This window comes from Pseudorasbora parva, chromosome 24, assembly GCF_024679245.1.
Source record: "Pseudorasbora parva isolate DD20220531a chromosome 24, ASM2467924v1, whole genome shotgun sequence".
NCBI classification, from domain to species: Eukaryota; Metazoa; Chordata; class Actinopteri; order Cypriniformes; family Gobionidae; genus Pseudorasbora; species Pseudorasbora parva.
The window spans coordinates 36562224-36583994 of NC_090195.1; the positions used below are offsets into that span (position 1 = coordinate 36562224).

The window sequence follows — 21771 nt, forward strand, 5'->3', positions numbered from 1 at the left end:
TACTGATGTTTCCTCACGCGACGATAGCCGACAGCACAGACATCTGAAGCAGTTTAACTCACCGGCTGCTTCCAAAGCAGGACCGAACCTTTATCGCTGGGACCGCTCCGTCAGAAACACACTTCTTTGGTATGATTTGGTGAAGTCCTGACAGCAGTGACCGTGGAGATCCACTTTGAGACGCGACTGAAGCGATGTTGTGAAGCTTCCCGTCATTTCTGCGTTCAAATCGGTTCAGATGCAGCGCTGCCTTCCCAGAATGCTGTGCTGAAGCGCTGAAGTCGCTCGACGTCACCCAGAGGAATAAAGTGGAGCGCGGCGCGGACTATAGCGACAGAAGTGTTCACGGACGACTGGATCTGCAGCTGAGAGTGTGTATGGGCGTGCGTTTCCTCTCTCGCTTTAGTCACGCGCGCGCACCCTACCGGGAGAAGAGCCCGTACGGCCCATACAAGGACCTTCCGCTCTATTAACGTCAAGCCGACCCATACTCGAAAAAAACTCTCCGAAACTTGTGAGAAACCGGAAGGAGTATTTTTGACACAGAAATACTCCATCAAACGTCCAACATTAGTTTTTGAAACTTTGTCTATGTTTAGGATGGGAATCCAAGTCTTTAACAGTGGAAAGCTCAGTATGCAGGAAACAGCATTTCACCGCCCCTTTAAGTGATTCGGATACCTCTTGTGTGTGTCCCTTTAAATGCAAATGAGCTGCTGCTCCCGCCCCCTTTCTAGGAGAGGGCGGAGCTTCAAGAGCTCATGGTCCGGTGTCAGGACAATCTCACTGTTCTGTGTGCAGTGTTAGTTTCTCTTCTAAGTGGCATTTTGATTTGCTTAAATAGTCCTTGTGTGACACCTAGTGGTGAAAAATGTTAGAACGCAACAGGAAGCTTGTAAAGTAGTAGAAGAAGAGACTCGTTTTCCATGATCTTTGTTTTGGATGCACATAGTTTGCTCTCTAATCCTTGGAGTAGATACAACTGTAAGTTATTAAAAACACCTGCAGTATTGTTGAGTTAGTTTAGTTAAAGCTGATCGTTATTGAGAGGCTTAGAGATCGATGTTTAATTCTGAAAGCTAGCGTGAACTAACGGCTAATATGCTAATGGAGCTGTGCAATTATTTTTTCTTCAAGCATGTGTTTTATACAGTGGCCCAGTAGTGCAGCCTACAGACTACAGAGAGTGATTCGCTCCGATATTTGGGACCCAAACAAATATTATAAAGCAAATGCAGTAAGATTTAACGAACGTTTTTAATAGGCTCAGTGATCTCTCAGAGTCATTTTTTGAAGACAGCATTGCACAAACCCATCCACGTTACATCATCCCCTGCTCAGAACAACACACACACACACACACACACACTCACACACACCCACACACTCACTGGTGACAGACAGTCAGGACATTCATTCAGCCGCTGAACTCATTCCCTCGCTTCTCTTTTAAACTCATGGCAACTCGAGACAGTGGAGCTGGACTTCAGTTCATCATGGCAACCGATCTCATCTCGTTAGAGCTCACGGTCATTAGTGCCCAATTAGAGGAAGAACAACACCACGACACAAACCCTCACTCTCTCGGTCCTGCTCTTTGTGTAGAGAGGAACTGCTGCCATGGCAACGACACAGGTGAACACATGGGGAGGGCGTGATGATGTCATTCACTGATTCATCACCGTTTGAATCTTTATTTGAGGATTGAACACAAACCCGGAAGAGAAGCCAATGCTGAATAAAGTCGTAGTTTTTGTTATTTTTGGACCCAAATGTATTTTGGATGCTTCAAGAGACTCTAATTAACCCACTGATGTCTCATATGGACTACTGTGATGATGTTTTTATTCCCTTTCTGGACATGGACAGTATAGTGTGCATACACTTGCATACCCTCTCGGATTAAATATAAAATATCTTAAACTGTGTGTGAAGATGAACGGAGGTCTTACGGGTGTGGAGCGACATTAGGGAGAGGAGTTAATGACAGACATTTCATTTTGGGCTGAACTAACCCTTTAAGTGGTTGTTTGTGTTCTAGTAGGCCTATGGAGATTTATGGTTTACTGTGTTATCTCGGTCTTGTCGTTGTACAATGAAATGCGTTTAACTGAACACACACGTGAGGGGCATTCATATCAACACTCTGGGCCCTGTATTTACTGTGTGTGTGTGTGTGAGAGAGAGAGAGAGATAGGTAGGTTTAGGTGAATGGGCAATGTATGTGTGTGTGTGTGTGTGTGTGGCTTGCCATATGTGAGGTAAGCACAGCGGAAATCCGTGTGTGTTGCTGGAGCCGCAGCGGAGATGCTGGCGCTGTTCTCTCCTCCTCCTCCTCCACCGACACACACACACACACACACACGCTCATCATCCTCATCATGCTCGTGTGTCTGCAGTGAGCCCCAGGTCTGATGCGATGAACCGCAGTCGCTCTTCCCTCTGAGCCGAGCTGGAGTCATGAGGAGCGGCGGAGCGGCGGCGCTGCTGACCCTGTGCGCGGTGCTCGAGGTGAGTCGCGTCGCGTCGCACAACACACACTGCTTACAGACGCCCTCACATCCTTATGCACGGACACACTACATTATTTACCATTAGCCGCTGTAGAGAGAGAGTGTGTAGCGCTGATAAACCCGCTATACACACGAGTAAAGCTGAGCCTTTGTCTCTGTCCACTCCTCCTACAGCAACACATCATCATCACCACAGCAGAGATACTGTAAACATCAGTGTGTGTGTGTGTGTGTGTGTGTGTGTGTGTGTGTGTGTGTGTGTGTGTGTGTGTGTGTGTGTGTGTGTGTGTGTTTGTCAGCTGGCAGTCTTTATAGAGCAACTCTGCAGTGTGTGTAACTTAGAACTGTTGTGGGATTGTTTGCGTGTGTTCTTCAGAGCCACGATGACATTAGGTGTGTGTTGCTTTGGCCTCTTATGAATGCTCATTGTTGTTATGACAGGCCTTTATGAAGCATTATCAGGACCATAGCATTATGAGTTATCATGAGCGGCTAATGTTTGTTTGTGTGTGCTGCCAGACAGATCAAACATCCCAATGACATGCGGTTTATCATTATTTGAAATGTAGCTAATGCAATACTGTGTGTGTGTGTGTGTGTGTGTGTGTAAGACTATAACCCTAACATAAATTAAATCAGAAAACATCACACCAGGTGTGTGTGTGTGTGTGTGAAAGAGAGAGAGAGAGAGAGAGAGAGAGAGAGAGAGTTTGTTTGTGTGTGTAAGAGTGATAGAGTGTGTTTGTGTATGTAGTATTTGTGTAAGAGAGTGAGTATGTGTATGAATGTGTATATGTCTGTGTGTATGCATATGCGTGTGTTTGTGTAAGAGAGAGAGAGAGAGAGGGAGAGAGAGTGTGTGTGTTGAAGAGTGTGTGTGTATGTGTGTGTGTGTGAGAGAGAGAGAGTGTGTGTGTGTTCGTGTGTGTAAGAGTGATAGAGTGTGTTTGTGTGTATGTATGTATGTGTATAGTATATGTGTGTGTGAGAGAGAGTATGTGTGCATGTATGTATTTATGGATGTGTGTGTGTGTGTGTGTGTGTGCCTGTGCGTGTGTGTGTATTTATGCATGTGTGTGTGTGTGCCTGTGTGTGTGTATTTATGCATGTGTGTGTGCACGCTTGTGCGTGTGTGTGTGTATTTATGCATGCGTGTGTGTGCGCCTGTGTTTGTGTGTGTGTAAACCATTTTGCTATGGGTTGGCTGTTTCTTTTCCAAGTAACTTCCCAACCTTTGATTTGTAAATCATTTACATTTCAAAGTCTTGCGAGGCGGAGCGTCACCAGAGTCTGACTGTACAGGAATACTGTGTGTGTGTGTGTGTGTGTGTGTGTGTGTGTGTGTGTGTGTGTGTGTGTGTGCAGTTACAGTTATGACACCTCACCACTTCTGGCCTGCCAAAAGAGAAGATAGATGGGGACAGATCAAGGCGGTTTATTTGCTCCTGAAGTGTGTGTGAGATCAGTGAGTGTGTGAGGGAAGCACATCCAGAGCTCAACATCGCTTTAATAGAGTTAACACAACTTCTACATGTATTAGGTGAAAAAAGAGATTGTATCCTACTAGCAGCAAGATACATTAATGCCTGTCACAAAAGAGGGAGGAGTCGACCAATCAGTGATACACACACACACACACACACACACACACACACACACACACACACACACACACACACACACACACACACACACACACACACACACATACACAGAGAGAGATAATTTAAAATTGTTCCTAGAATTGTAAATGTTTACAGATTGTTCAACTTTTATTTTATGTGTGTGTGTGTGTGTGTGTGTGTGTGTGTGTGTGTGTGTGTGTGTGTGTGTGTATGTATATGTATGTTAATGCATTGGCAATACAGTGAAACAATTGCCAAGCCAATTAAGCACATTTGAATTGAATTGAGTTATGAATCATCTGCACCTGCTTCGGTCATAACTCACACTTGTGTTGTGCTACAGATGTATACTCTGAAGGCTTTATGGGAAGTGCAACAGAAAACAAAAGTAAAAAAAACAATGTCTTAATTATTTTCTAGACAAAATAGGACATGCAACTCTTTTTGGTGTGTGTGTGTGTGTGTGTGTGTGTGTGTGTGTGTGTGTGTGTGTGTGTGTGTGTGTGTGTGTGTGTGTGTGAGAGAGAGAGAGAGAGAGAGAGAGAGAGTGTGTGTGTGTGTGTGTGTGTGTGTGTGTGTGTGTGTGTGTGTGTGTGTGTGTGTGTGTGTGTGAGAGAGAGAGAGAGAGAGAGAGAGAGAGAGAGAGAGAGAGAGAGAGAGAGAGAGAGAGAGAGATTGTGTGTGTGTGTGAGAGAGAGATAGAGATGGAGAGATTTTTAATCTCATTAGTTAACTCATGATCATCTGCGCATTGGTTAACTCATGATCATCTGCGCATTAGTTAACTCATGATCATCTGCGCATTAGTTAACTCATGATCATCTGCGCATTAGTTAACTCATGATCATCTGCGCATTAGTTAACTCATGATCATCTGAGCATTAGTTAACTCATGATCATCTGCGCATTAGTTAACTCATGATCATCTGCGCATTAGTTAACTCATGATCATCTGCGCATTAGTTAACTCATGATCATCTGCGCATTAGTTAACTCATGATCATCTGCGTATTAGTTAACTCATGATCATCTGCGCATTAGTTAACTCATGATCATCTGAGCATTAGTTAACTCATGATCATCTGCGTATTAGTTAACTCATGATCATCTGCGCATTAGTTAACTCATGATCATCTGCGCATTAGTTAACTCATGATCATCTGCGCATTAGTTAACTCATGATCATCTGCGCATTAGTTAACTCATGATCATCTGCGCATTAGTTAACTCATGATCATCTGCGCATTAGTTAACTCATGATCATCTGCGCATTAGTTAACTCATGATCATCTGCGCATTAGTTAACTCATGATCATCTGCGCATTAGTTAACTCATGATCATCTGCGCATTATTTAACTCATGATCATCTGAGCATTAGTTAACTCATGATCATCTGAGCATTAGTTAACTCATGATCATCTGCGCATTAGTTAACTCATGATCATCTGCGCATTAGTTAACTCATGATCATCTGAGTAACTCATGATCATCTGCGCATTAGTTAACTCATGATCATCTGCGTATTAGTTAACTCATGATCATCTGCGTATTAGTTAACTCATGATCATCTGCGCATTAGTTAACTCATGATCATCTGCGCATTAGTTAACTCATGATCATCTGCGTATTAGTTAACTCATGATCATCTGCGCATTAGTTAACTCATGATCATCTGAGCATTAGTTAACTCATGATCATCTGAGCATTGGTTAACTCATGATCATCTGAGCATTAGTTAACTCATGATCATCTGCGCATTAGTTAACTCATGATCATCTGCGTAACTCATGATCATCTGCGCATTAGTTAACTCATGATCATCTGCGTATTAGTTAACTCATGATCATCTGCGCATTAGTTAACTCATGATCATCTGAGCATTAGTTAACTCATGATCATCTGCGTATTAGTTAACTCATGATCATCTGCGCATTAGTTAACTCATGATCATCTGCGGATTATTTAACTCATGATCATCTGCGCATTAGTTAACTCATGATCATCTGCGCATTAGTTAACTCATGATCATCTGCGCATTAGTTAACTCATGATCATCTGCGCATTAGTTAACTCATGATCATCTGCGCATTAGTTAACTCATGATCATCTGCGCATTAGTTAACTCATGATCATCTGCGCATTAGTTAACTCATGATCATCTGCGCATTATTTAACTCATGATCATCTGAGCATTAGTTAACTCATGATCATCTGAGCATTAGTTAACTCATGATCATCTGCGCATTAGTTAACTCATGATCATCTGCGCATTAGTTAACTCATGATCATCTGCGTAACTCATGATCATCTGCGCATTAGTTAACTCATGATCATCTGCGTAACTCATGATCATCTGCGCATTAGTTAACTCATGATCATCTGAGCATTAGTTAACTCATGATCATCTGCGCATTAGTTAACTCATGATCATCTGAGCATTAGTTAACTCATGATCATCTGAGCATTAGTTAACTCATGATCATCTGAGCATTAGTTAACTCATGATCATCTGAGCATTAGTTAACTCATGATCATCTGAGCATTAGGTAACTCATGATCATCTGAGCATTGGTTAACTCATGATCATCTGAGCATTGGTTAACTCATGATCATCTGAGCATTGGTTAACTCATGATCATCTGAGCATTAGGTAACTCATGATCATCTGAGCATTGGTTAACTCATGATCATCTGAGCATTGGTTAACTCATGATCATCTGAGCATTGGTTAACTCATGATCATCTGAGCATTGGTTAACTCATGATCATCTGAGCATTGGTTAACTCATGATCATCTGCGCATTGGTTAACTCATGATCATCTGCGCATTGGTTAACTCATGATCATCTGAGCATTGGTTAACTCATGATCATCTGAGCATTGGTTAACTCATGATCATCTGAGCATTGGTTAACTCATGATCATCTGCGCATTGGTTAACTCATGATCATCTGAGCATTGGTTAACTCATGATCATCTGAGCATTGGTTAACTCATGATCATTTGCGCATTAGTTAACTCATGATCATTTGCGCATTAGTCAACTCATGATCATCTGCGCATTAGTTAACTCATGATCATCTGCGTAACTCATGATCATTTGCGCATTAGTCAACTCATGATCATCTGAGCATTGGTTAACTCATGATCATCTGAGCATTAGTTAACTCATGATCATCTGCGCATTAGTTAACTCATGATCATCTGCGTATTAGTTAACTCATGATCATCTGCGCATTAGTTAACTCATGATCATCTGCGCATTAGTTAACTCATGATCATCTGCGCATTAGTTAACTCATGATCATCTGCGCATTAGTTAACTCATGATCATCTGCGCATTAGTTAACTCATGATCATCTGAGCATTAGTTAACTCATGATCATCTGCGCATTAGTTAACTCATGATCATCTGCGCATTAGTTAACTCATGATCATCTGCGCATTAGTTAACTCATGATCATCTGCGCATTAGTTAACTCATGATCATCTGCGCATTAGTTAACTCATGATCATCTGCGCATTAGTTAACTCATGATCATCTGCGCATTGGTTAACTCATGATCATCTGCGCATTAGTTAACTCATGATCATCTGCGCATTAGTTAACTCATGATCATCTGCGCATTAGTTAACTCATGATCATCTGCGCATTAGTTAACTCATGATCATCTGCGCATTAGTTAACTCATGATCATCTGCGCATTAGTTAACTCATGATCATCTGCGCATTAGTTAACTCATGATCATCTGCGCATTAGTTAACTCATGATCATCTGCGCATTAGTTAACTCATGATCATCTGCGTAACTCATGATCATCTGCGCATTATTTAACTCATGATCATCTGAGCATTAGTTAACTCATGATCATCTGAGCATTAGTTAACTCATGATCATCTGCGCATTAGTTAACTCATGATCATCTGCGCATTAGTTAACTCATGATCATCTGCGTAACTCATGATCATCTGCGCATTAGTTAACTCATGATCATCTGCGTAACTCATGATCATCTGCGCATTAGTTAACTCATGATCATCTGAGCATTAGTTAACTCATGATCATCTGCGCATTAGTTAACTCATGATCATCTGAGCATTAGTTAACTCATGATCATCTGAGCATTAGTTAACTCATGATCATCTGAGCATTAGTTAACTCATGATCATCTGAGCATTAGTTAACTCATGATCATCTGAGCATTAGGTAACTCATGATCATCTGAGCATTAGGTAACTCATGATCATCTGAGCATTGGTTAACTCATGATCATCTGAGCATTGGTTAACTCATGATCATCTGAGCATTAGTTAACTCATGATCATCTGAGCATTAGGTAACTCATGATCATCTGAGCATTGGTTAACTCATGATCATCTGAGCATTGGTTAACTCATGATCATCTGAGCATTGGTTAACTCATGATCATCTGAGCATTGGTTAACTCATGATCATCTGAGCATTGGTTAACTCATGATCATCTGCGCATTGGTTAACTCATGATCATCTGCGCATTGGTTAACTCATGATCATCTGAGCATTGGTTAACTCATGATCATCTGAGCATTGGTTAACTCATGATCATCTGAGCATTGGTTAACTCATGATCATCTGCGCATTGGTTAACTCATGATCATCTGCGCATTGGTTAACTCATGATCATCTGAGCATTGGTTAACTCATGATCATCTGAGCATTGGTTAACTCATGATCATTTGCGCATTAGTTAACTCATGATCATTTGCGCATTAGTCAACTCATGATCATCTGAGCATTGGTTAACTCATGATCATTTGCGCATTGGTTAACTCATGATCATCTGAGCATTGGTTAACTCATGATCATTTGCGCATTAGTTAACTCATGATCATTTGCGCATTAGTCAACTCATGATCATCTGTGTATGAAATGTATGCTTTTTTAATGATTTGTTGAATACATTATTTGGAACTAGACATTTTGTCATAGGCCAAAACATTCAGCCAATCAGTGAAAAGCTTGTAGAATGCATGAGCTGGCGAGTGAACAGACTGAGGCTGAGAGTGTGTTGGAATAGACATAGAGTCCCTGTTGTGCGAGGAATTCCCAATCTCCACATTAAAGGGTCCATAACACACACGCACGCGCGCGCACGCACGCACGCACGCACGCACGCACGCACGCACGCACGCACGCACGCACGCACGCACGCACGCACGCACGCACGCACGCACACACACACACACACACACACTAGGACCGGGACGGTTACCATTTTACTGCAATACTGCGGTCACGTGATGCCTACCACGGGTCTGAGATCGTCAACGCCATCCCTGCAAAAAAAAAAAAAAAAAAGGTTTACATTCCAGCCTTCATATTTTTTACTAGAAAAACTAGCATGTTCACTTTATCGTGATTTTTTCAAAGACTGTAAAAAAAATATGGCTGTAGTGTCCGTGACGTCACCCATAGGATTCCAATGAGCCGAGTCATCGCTCATCATTCCCGGATAACAGAAAATGGGCAAAGAGGCGGGACGTGGGCGGAGCTTAGGTGACACAATGACTATAGCAGGTGGATAAATGGCTATCCACCTGTCACTCAAAGTAACCACGCCCTTAATTATGCAGAATTTTAAGGCTTTATACAGTCCCTGACAAAAGTCTTGTCGCTTGTGTACAAATTGACCTAAAGTGCCGCTGAAATATATTTCTAATCAAGATTTTTTTACAAGAAATGGCTCATTTTAATCCCACCAGCTTTTGTGATAATGTTTCAGTGAAAAACTAAACTTTCAAAAAGTATTCTAATATTCACAGCTTGGTAAAGCCCATTGAGTCAATTTTTGCAAAGACATAAGGGTTGTCACCTTGTCATATGAGCTTCACCTGTGACTAATAATGGATCAATTAGGTCTCAAGTGTGTATAAAAAGAACCCCAGTACACTAGACCTTCACATCAACTGCAACTAGACCTCTGCAAACATGCCTAAGATTCACCCTGAGACTAAAGTTTTGATTATCGAGAGGCTGAAGACCAGATCCACTGCTGATGTGGCAGACACCTTCAATGTGTCTCAGCGTCAAGTACAGAGGATAAAAAAGATTTGAAGAGACTGGAGACGTTTTTGACAAGCCCAGGTCAGGCAGACCCCGCAAGACAACTGCTCGAGAGGACCGTTTGTTGGCTCGAAAATCCAAGGCCAGCCCATTTTCCACTGCAGCAGAGCTCCACGAGACCTGGTCACCTGAAGTCCCTGTGTCAACCAGAACAGTTTGTCGGATTCTGTCTCGAAATGGCCTCTATGGTCGAATCAGTGCCCAGAAGCCAGCACTAAACAAAAGACAATTGAAAAACCGTGTGGCATTTGCCAAGGCCCACAGCCTGCTAAAAGGATGGACGCTGGAAAAGTGGCAGAAGGTGGATTTTCAGATGAATCTTCTGTTGAATTACACCACAGTCGCCGCAAATATTGCAGGAGACCTACTGGAGCCAGAATGGATCCGAGATTCACCCAGAAAACAGTGAAGTTTGGTGGCGGAAAAATCATGGTCTGGGGTTACATCCAGTATGGGGGTGTGCGAGAGATCTGCAGGGGGGAAGACAACATCAATAGTCTAAAATACCAAGAAATCTTAGCTACCTCTTATATTCCCAACCATAAAAGAGGCCAAATTCTGCAGCAGGACGGTGCTCCATCGCATACTTCCATCTCCACATCAAAGTTCCTCAAGGCGAAGAAGATCAAGATGCTCCAGGATTGGCCAGCCCAGTCACCAGACATGAACATCATTGAGCATATGTGGGGTAGGATGAAAGAGGACGCATGGAAGACAAAACCAAAGAATATTGATGAACTCTGGGAGGCATGCAAGACTGCTTTCTTAGCTATTCCTGATGACTTCATCAATAAATTGTATGAATCCTTGCCAAACCGCATGGATGCAGTTCTTCAAGCTCATGGAAGTCATACAAGATATTAAATTTGGATCTCACAGCACCACAACTTAATTTGCTGACATATTTTTGTATTTGCAGTAAACTTGTTCAATTTCTGTATAGGCGACAAAACTTTTGTCTTGCCAAAATTTGACCTTTCTGTCTTGATTAAATGATAAATATTTTTTCTGTGAAAATTATTTATTTCAGTGCATTAAACATCATTTGGGAGGGTTTTAGCTTTTCATATGAGCTATTTCTAACACCAATTAATTAATTAAAAGTCAGGTTAATATCAGGTATTTCTAGAAAATAGATAAGCGACAAGACTTTTGTCAGGGACTGTATAACGTAAATGAATGAGTTATAAAAAAAATTAATCCCCTCACAGTCCTCATGAAGGTCAAAATTTGTCTCAGTGCACTCATTTTTGCAGGGAATTATAAACGTTTCTTCCTTTCGTTTGCTTATTACACCCGTTCACATCTTTTACTGTGGTAAAGTAGAAAAACACTGTGACATTTTATGACATTTTATTTAACACAGTTTAGACTTGAGGCGTGTCAAGTTTATTTGAATAGCGCATTTCACACGCAGCGGTTTTACTTTAGTTTTCTCTAGCAGTGAATAAGCAAACATCACTTAAATGTCTCGACCCTGTGGAAGATAAAACTCGCTCTTCAGATGTTTTACAACATCAGGAGAAATCATGAAGACGAAGATATTCTAGATGGTGTCTATCCAGCTCGTGTCCCACATTCATCTCAAAGCGCAGACCGGCAAATATGTTTTAAACAAAAAAAACAAATCTTTTTTAAACAAATATTTAATTTTCGTATATTCTTAAGATTACCCTTATTTACTTTACAGGCTGTAGTGAGTTTTTTCACTGAAGGAAAATAAACATGCATGCTTATGAAATGGATGTTTGCGTGTTTATTATTGTAAAATGTAGGCAGTGTATATATCTGGAATACAGTACAGTATTTAAAATAGCATATATGCATTAGCTATACTCTCAATTTAATTTACAGAGCAAACTATAGAAAAAGATTCATGTGTGTCGCACTCACAACAAGACGCGCAACAGGGTGCGCGGCACCACGTGGTTTACCGCTGAACCGCAGGAATTTCTCGCTTCAACCGTGGTAAGAAAAAATTCATACCATCCCAGCCCTAACACACGCACACACACACACACACACACACACACACACACTATCCAGTTGTTAAGGCTGACGTCACGCGGCAGCGCTTCCGGGTCCAAACGTCACGACTTAACAAGCGAATACGTTGGTGTTCTTCACATTATATGCACTTGTGCGCAGATTGCCAACAAAACTCACACATTTGATGCAATTTCACTCACCGCCTTAGGTTCCCACTCATGACCGGAAACACAAACTGCATCCACTGTTCCCTTAACACTTGGTTATTTAGGAACAAGGGGATCATTCTCACACACACACACACACACACACACACACACACACACACACACACACACACACACACACACACACACACTTCTTTAGTAACATTGTTGATCTCATGTCTAAAAACACAATGTCAACACAAAACGCCGTCAACTGCTCCCGTAACCCCAACCAAGCTCGATAATGTGTGTGTGTGTGTGTGTGTGTCCTCATAGGTGCCCATATAAGGAGCTCCGCCCTTTATGATATCAAAACTTTCTGAAACTCATTTGAATCCTGAAGGAGTGTGTTTGGCACAGAAATACTCCGTCATACATCCAACTCGTGTCGTGAAACTTTGTCCATGTTTATCATGAGACTCAACTCTTGAACAGTGTGAATAAGGCAGAATTCAGGAACTAGCATTAGAGCCTCTTTAACTGGAAACATTTCCAGTATATGCTTTAGTACAGCAGTGAGGGGTCCGGGCGTTACTCGAGGTGGAATGGGATTGGGACAGTAAACAAGCAGCTCCCATGGATTCCTCCCTATTGGCATTGCTTATGAAAGTGGTATATCAAGTGGTTTCCCTAGCCAAGAACAATTTGAGCATTTACAATTCCTCGCATGTCTTCTGTCTTTGTTGCGCAGCTCAGTGAAGCCTGGCACGAGTCCCTTTGCTGGTGCTGACACCGATTCTCTGAGCAGAACACACAACTCGCTTCACAAACAACAGAGCAACACAATTATTCTGCTTCTTCTCACTGGATTTCCCTGGTGAGAAGGACTGGAGGTTTGATTGGGTTTAGCCTTAAAGCTTGTCTCATTATGCGGCCATGCAAAGGGGCTTAAGGGAGAAAGCTGCCGTCATCGCTTGTTGACACCCTAAATACTGACCTTCCGGATCTTAAACAGATATTTCTGGACTGTTGAGATCAGCCTTGTTCATACACAATGGAATAACAAGTAGTGTTTAACAGCATGACCAGTGTCTTTCAGACGCTATGCCAGTGCACTTGTGTCTTATGACGTCCAGGAGTCGTACAGTAAGCACACGCGAGTCTGTTTTAATGATGTGCAAGCAAATCGTATATGTTCCCACTCGACACATTGTATTTATGTACAGACACATTTGGCAATGGAAGACAAGGCAAGTTTATTTATATAGCACATTTCATACACAATGGCAATTAAAAAAAAAGTGCTTTACATAGAAATTAATTAAAATAGGGATACCATATGCATAAGAAATAAAAACACCATGTGTAAAAATTTTAATAAAAACAAGGACAGTTAAAACATTTGTAAAGAGAATTTAAAAATAAAAATAAAATGTCCCGCAAGGCCTCCTCTTTCTTGAGTCCGCTTTACACACAAGCAGAATGAAGCGAAGCACACTGCTCTCCTTTTCCAATCTCTTCCAGTCAGACAGCCCTGACCAAAAATAATAATCAACAGATGCATAAGAAATATACAAACTGTCCTCCAAAAAAATACGACTCTATAGGTCGTTTTTCTAGCACTTTATTCCGACCTATATTTACGTTTAAGTCGTGCGCCCTCTAGCTGGAGTAAAAATAATGACAGTGTCACGTTACGTGACGAATGACTGTCGTTACCAATCAAAATGCGTGCTCATTTCCATTTGTCATATTTCCATTTAGCAAAAATATTTATTTTAATTTCCAACTCCACCCACCCCATCCCTAAACCTACAGTGAGTTATAGTCACACACACTTTATGAGCACATGTGTTCCCTGGGATCGAACTCACGATCGCATGATCACATGTTGTTGTATATTGCAATGCTTTACCAACTGAGCTATGCAAAACCTGAAATATTACGCAGATAAAAGGGAAAAATGCTTTAAAATGAAAGTGTCCTGCTGTCAGTAGGAGCACAACTTTAGTAAACGCTCCTGTGGGCCGTATTTAAAGGACGGGACAAACGACCGATATAGGCGGATTAGTTGGAGGACATGTTGGAATTATAAATATACAAAGAGAATTAAAAAGAATAAAATGATGATATATAGATAAAATAACAATAACCAAAGTTAAGAACAAAGGTAAATTAAAACAGTTATAAAGAAGTAAAAGATGATGCGTAGATAAGGTGCGATTGTCATAGAAGTTGAGTTGAATTATCCATCATAGCTTTCAGCACAGCTATAAATTATATTAAAATTCACATTAAACTCTTAAAATTAAATAGCACAATCAGTTCCTGAGGCATAGTGTGTGTGTTGTCGTTCCAGCCGCGACATCACAGAAATAGAAACGGTTTCTATAACAGAATCGCATTAGGACAAAAACTCTGATAAACATGGAAAAGACGGGTCGGGTTAAATCTGTCCTGCCGGATCAGCGTCCCGGAGATGAGTCACGCTTCAGGAGGTGTGCACTTTATGCAGACTTTTCAAAATGTATTTATAAGATGTATTTTACATCCATTATTCAGCATTATGTAAGTCCCCCAGTAAGCCGGAGTTGTTGTTGGCTACACCTGAAGCACAAACGAGATTAAAACGTGTCGAGACGAACTTTAAGTTGCCTTGGGAGAGAGTTGATCAGAAAGGTTGAAAAAGTTTGAGTATGGATAGATAGATAGATAGATAGATAGATAGATAGATAGATAGATAGATAGATAGATAGATAGATAGATAGATAGATAGATAGATAGATAGATAGATAGATAGATAGATAGAACCGTAAGTCGGATCATTTAGAAAAGATATAGCACACCGAGTCAGAACAGTCTGAAGATCTGAGCCGAGTTTGCAGTATGTGGAGTTAAAGCTCTACAAGGAGATAGAGTTGTAAATAATAATAGAAGAATAATAATATTAAGTTTATTAGGATTTCTCCCAAGCCAACCTAATGACCTGGCGTAAGAGAAAGATCTCGTCACACGTGAGGGTTAATTGCCCGTCGGTGACCTTTCTCTCTCACTGTCAGATCTCTCTCGTTTCACCTTGTGACACATGAGAGGCGTTTGGCTTTCTGGATATTTCCACCCACACCCGTTGATCCCTCGGGCCAATGAAGCCGTTCCTCTGATTGGTAAATCTTTAGTCTGCACTGAAACCGAGTCTGCCTCGATTCACCCAGTCTGACGGTTGTGTAAAACATCATACAGACTGTCAGCATAAAGTCTGGTGTACTTTGCAGTTGTTTTCTGGCTAGGATCTGCTCGCTTAGATTAATGTGATCAACAGAGTGCTCATCAGGATAGAAACGCTTGGACCTCCACAAATCAGTCGGCCACAGCGACGCCAGGATTTCAGGACTTCTGCTGCAAATACCGTATATACCCCAATATAAGACGAGGTTTTGTGTCGAAAAAAGTGTGTGTGTGGGTGGGGTGGGGGGGTCGTCTTATATTTGTGATATAACGCTTGCGCATCCTCTCGAGGATAAATCACAACACGAGCGCCGCTCACACAGAGAAACTGCGGTAACAATTCAAAATGTTGATTTTATATTTTATATAACATATGATACAATTAAACAACATCTCTCAATCAAATGAGTGTTTTCCTGAATACCATCACGACTGAAAATGACGCTGATGTCATATGACAGCTCCAAAAACAAATTAACATTAAGTCACTTATATTTCAGATGCAATATTGAGTGTTTTTGTTCTATTTCAGCAGCGAAAATAGATCCAAACAGCAGAACCATAACGCGTCTCACAGCAAACGTGTGTGTGTGTGTGTGTGTGTGTGTGTGTGTGTGTGTGTGTGTGTGTGTGTGTGTGTGTGTGTGTGTGTGTGTGTGTGTATGTGTGTGTGTGTGTGTGTGTGTTACTGAATGATTCAGTGTTTGAATGAATCGGTTGAATAAAAAATTAAATAACCTGTTCGTAAACGACTGCCTCAATCTGGAATGAATCAGCCGTTTGAATGAATCGTTTGAATGACTGACTCAATGAATCACTCATTAAGACTCACCTGCTGCCACCTACTGGAGGTTTAGTTTTATGTTTAAACATAATTTCTAAAATGTCTTATTTATCCAAAAATACAAATCTCATAACATTATTTAATGCAGTTGTAATTTTTCAGTGTAAATTATTTAATCTGATTGGTAACAGCCTTATAGTGTCTTATTTTAATTGAATGTAATGTAATATAATGAATATAATATAAGATTGGGGGTAAAAATGCCCTTTAAAAAAAGGTAAACATATCACAAATATGCAGATTTCAATATCCCAAAGCGGACTGAACACTGGTGAGAATATTGCTTCAGAATAAATTATTTACTACAAAATAAAAATAAACCTTTGTTTCAGACAATCCCATGTTTTACTCGGACAGGTGTCTGGATTTACTGAAGGACAAGCGCACGAACACGCTTCAGGTCGAGTCCTGTAATGAATGGTGCTAAACAAACCCAATTCATTATCAGCAGAATTTTTTAATTAAAAAAAATCTGTTGAAAACCAGATTTTTTCCACAAAAATCTCTTTTCCCCCAAAAAATACATCTGAATAATGGGGAGTCATCTTAATATTGATCCTTTAGGCAGGAGTGTTGAAACCGTCACTAGTTTCACTCCTAAGACCGGAGGGTTGGGCGTAGGTGTGTGCGATATATATCATCTGCGATAATATCGTAATTGTTATTTTAACGATTGGCGATCTGACATTGTCAAGTATATCACTCACACACACCCATGCACGCTTTCACTGCATGTGAGTCTATATTTATATCATAAATGTGATATTTATTTTATACAAGTTTACTAAACAAGAGTTTAATATTAAGTGACTTACATTTTAGACACCATATTGCCCATATTTTTTCTAATTTGCCAACGAGAATAGTTCAAAACAAAGTCTCTGAGCAACACATGCAGAGTTTCCATACTGAATGAGTCAGCTTTTTGAACAAATGAAACAATGATTCAGTGACTAAGATAGATTAAGATAGTCAAATGATTCATTCCTGAATGAATCAGCTTTTTGAACAAATCATTTGAATCAATGATTCAGTGACTAAGATAGATTAAGATAGGCCCTGTCCCAAATGGCAGCCTAAACCCTCACGGTCTTCCTCTGAGTCTGCACTTTCACAACGTAACGCTGCTTTGACTGCCGGGCAGAAGTCCTCTGCGTAGCTCGCAAACTTGCGGACTCATCTGAAGTGCACTTCGAGGGCGCATAACGGCCATAAAGGGGGCGCTCACGAGCACACTTCTTTAAGCTTAAATGACGAATGGGACACCCTTCGGTCTTGTGAACCTAACGGACACACGCACGCAATGGCCATTGTAAGTCCACAAGACCGAAAGTGCACATGAAGTGTGCCATTTGGGACAGGGCCATAGTCAAATGATTCGTTCCTTAATGAATCAGTCGTTTGAATGATTTTACTTTCTTACTTGTACTCAAGTAAAACTTTGAATACTTTTACTTGAGTAAAAGTGTACAGCACTACATTTTTAATGTAATTATCTATTAAATGATATTCAATATGAAATGTATTGCTGTAAAAAGTACAATATTATGTTTCAGGATGTTGTAAAGTAAACGTTTCCCAAAGAACAACACTGGTAAATACATATACTTGAAAAACAAAATGACTTGGAATGTAAAAATACTCCAGTACTGCCCGCCTCAGGTTTCAACACAGGACTAACTCACCCAGGCCTTTATTATGCGCATTAATTATTATAATGAGTAATATTGTGACGTGTTGGTTCCTAAAGAGGCATTTCCGGAGTTGAGAAACAGATTTTATTAAAAATAATAATTATAATTAAATAACATTTTCAAAACATTGTCTATATATAATTTATAATAGTCAATGATATGTATCTTGATTTTATTTTTTGTGTATTTCTTGCAGTGCATAGAAGCAAAGAAGTATTGCTGGTATTTTGAAGGAGGATACCCCATCTATTTCATGTAAGTACCCTCCGTTTCCTCTCCTCTTTTGTCCATCGCTCTTGTTTTATGAGCTGCACCTCCACAGATTCATGAACACCACCGTCCCTCTCAATCGCCTTCAGTCGCGGTACTCAATCAATCCATTAATCGTAGGGGTTGCACTGACCAGTCTCTGCCTATAGATGGCGCTAGAGGATAAATATTTCCTGACACGCAGGCTCTGTTTTCAACAGCTAACAATGACAAAAATGCATCCTCTGAGAGCTCTCCTCAAGACATGTTGGGCTGGGTATCTGTGATAAAGTTCGTTTGTGTAAGGAAGGAAGAGGACAAGGGGATCGGTTTGACTGCTGACGCTTCTCTTTATTAGAACAAAAACTCAGTCTCTTCACACGGCTATTGCCCGTGTGTATTTCTCTCAGTCACTTCCGGGTTCCGGTTAAACGTTCCGCTTCCGGGTCAACGTGTCTCACAACTCAATGTCCGTGAGTGTGTGTGTGTGTCGCGTCAGCAGTCCCTCTCTCTCTCCTGGATCTCCGGTTCCACCTAGGTTTTATCCCCTCTCCGCGCTCATTACTGGAACGAGAGACAGGTGTTATTAATCTGCTTCCAACCCACTCACTTACCGCTCGTCCCGCGGCTCTCTCTCCCGCTGCAGACCTCGCTGAACCACGCCCCCCTTGCCACATACCCCCACCGCCCGACTCAGGCCGGGGAGCCGTCCGGCCTGCAGCCCCCCCCCCCCCATTTCTGGAGAGGAAATCGGCCACAGCCATCTGAGCACCCGGCCTGTGGACCACCTTGAATTTAAACGGCTGAAGAGCTAGATACCAACGGGTGATCCGCGCGTTGGTATCCTTCATGCGGTGGAGCCATTGGAGAGGAGCGTGGTCCGAACAGAGGGTGAACTCCCGCCCCAGGAGGTAATAGCGGAGAGTGAGAACGGCCCATCTGATGGCCAAACACTCCTTCTCTATGGTGCTGTACTTAGCTTCCCTCTTGGAGAGCTTACGGCTAATGTACAGCACCGGCCGCTCTCCCCCCTCCACCTCCTGGGCCAGGACTGCGCCCAGCCCCCTGTCCGACGCGTCAGTCTGCAACAAGAAAGGGAGAGAAAAGTCAGGGGAGTGTAAGAGCGGCCCGCCACATAGAGCAGCCTTTACTTGGGTAAAAGCCTGTTGACACGGCTCCGTCCACTGGACCGTATCTGGTAGCCCCTTTCTAGTAAGATCAGTCAAAGGGCTGGTGAGGTCCGAATAATTTGGTATAAACCGTCTATAATATCCCGCCAGCCCCAAAAACTGTCTTACCTCCTTTTTGGTCTTGGGCCTCGGACAGGTTGCAATTGCGGCAGTCTTATCAATTTGGGGACGCACCTGACCATGACCCAAGTGGAAGCCCAGATACCTTACTTCCACCCGCCCAATCGCACACTTCTTTGGGTTGGCCGTGAGCCCCGCTCCCCTCAGCGACCTCAGGACCGCCCTCACATGCTGCATATGCCGCTGCCAATCGTGACTATAAATCACTATGTCATCCAGGTACGCAGCAGCATACGCAGCATGGGGGCGCAAAATCCTATCCATGAGTCGCTGGAAGGTTGCGGGCGCTCCGAACAAGCCGAAAGGAAGCGTGACAAATTGGTGTAATCCAAACGGCGTGGTGAAAGCTGTCTTTTCTTTGGACAATGGAGACAAGGGGATCTGCCAATAGCCCTTTGTTAAGTCCAGTGTCGAATAAAATCGAGCCGTGCCTAACCGATCAAGCAACTCGTCAACCCGCGGCATTGGATACGCGTCGAATTTCGACACAGCGTTCACCTTGCGGTAGTCCACACAGAACCTGACCGAGCCGTCTGTTTTGGGGACCAAAACTATCGGGCTCGCCCAGTCACTGTTGGACTCCTCGATTACTCCCATGTCGAGCATTGCGCCTAATTCTTCCTGAACTACTTTTTTCTTGTGTTCAGGCAAGCGATACGGCCGGCTGCGAACTACCACGCCCGGCTCGGTCTCGATATGGTGCTGAATCAAGTCGGTACGTCCCGGTAGGGGCGAGAACACGTCAGCGAACTCCGCCTGCAATTTTGATAAATCAGAGAGTTGTAACGGTGAGAGGTGATCTCCCCCAGGGGCCAGCGCGACTGATTGCGCTTTAATGCTCGCCTCTGGCCCGAGATCATCCTCTCCCCCGATCACCGTTGCCAACAACACTGATTCCACCTCATTCCATTTTTTTAGCAGGTTGAGGTGGTATATTTGACGTGCCCCGTTCCTATCGGATCGTATCACTTCATAATCGAGCTCTCCTATCTGTCGTGCGACCTCAAACGGCCCCTGCCACTTTGACATTAATTTTGAGCTCGACGTAGGGAGTAGAACGAGCACTTTCTCTCCCGGTGTGAATTTGCGTAGTTTTGTACCCCTGTTATATGACCGGCTCTGGCGGTCCTGGGCTTGCAACAAATTCTCCCTAGATAGCCGCCCCAAGGTGTGGAGTTTTGTTCGCAAGTCCATGACGTACTGAATTTCGTTTTTGGCCAAAGAAGGTCCCTCCTCCCAAGTTTCTCGTAGGACGTCCAGCACCCCCCGTGGCTGTCGTCCGTAGAGAAGCTCGAAGGGGGAAAACCCCGTGGAGGCTTGTGGAACCTCCCGCACGGCAAATAAGAGGGGTTCTAACCACCGATCCCAATTTTTGGCGTCTTCCTGTACGAACTTACGGATCATGGATTTAAGAGTGCGATTAAATCGTTCGACCAAGCCGTCCGTTTGTGGGTGATAGACGCTTGTTCGAATGGATTTAATGCCCAATAATCCGTAGAGTTCGCTCATCGTGCGTGACATAAACGCCGTGCCTTGATCAGTGAGGATTTCTTTCGGAATCCCCACTCGGGAGATCAGACGAAACAGTGCGTCCGCAACACTCTTCGCGGAGATGTTGCGGAGAGCCACTGCCTCCGGATATCGTGTTGCGTAGTCCACGATGACTAACGCAAAACGATGTCCGCGTGCGGATCGCTCCAATGGCCCGATGAGGTCCATCGCAATTCTCTCGAAGGGGACCTGCATTAATGGAAGGGGGCGCAATGGCGCTTTTGGGGCGGCCAGTGGATTCACCAACTGACATTCAGGGCAAGACGCGCACCACCTGCGCACATTGTCATGAATGCCTGGCCAAAAAAATCGGGTCATTAAGCGATTCAGTGTGGCCGCCTGCCCCAGGTGGCCCGCCATCGGGTTCGAGTGAGCCGCCTGGAAAAGCATTTCCCGGCGGCTCTTTGGTACTAATAACTGGGTTGTATCCACTTTTGTCTGAGTGTCTTGGGTCACTCGATACAACCGATCCTTAATTATGGCAAAATAAGGATACGTGACGGGCAACGCGGGTTGGAGA

The 21771-nt window shown here is 42.6% G+C and overlaps 1 protein-coding gene across 1 annotated transcript in view; it reads left to right on the forward strand.

Moving 5' to 3' along the window:
• The first annotated feature begins 2285 nt into the window (after positions 1-2285).
• The window catches only part of vopp1b (VOPP1 WW domain binding protein b), a 64456-nt gene continuing 44970 nt past the window's right edge, over positions 2286-21771 (forward strand). The window contains exons 1-2 of the mRNA XM_067434611.1: positions 2286-2511; positions 18338-18396. Coding sequence (XP_067290712.1) covers positions 2461-2511; positions 18338-18396 — 110 coding nt within the window. The 5' untranslated portion in view covers positions 2286-2460. The remainder of the gene's footprint in view (positions 2512-18337; positions 18397-21771) is intronic.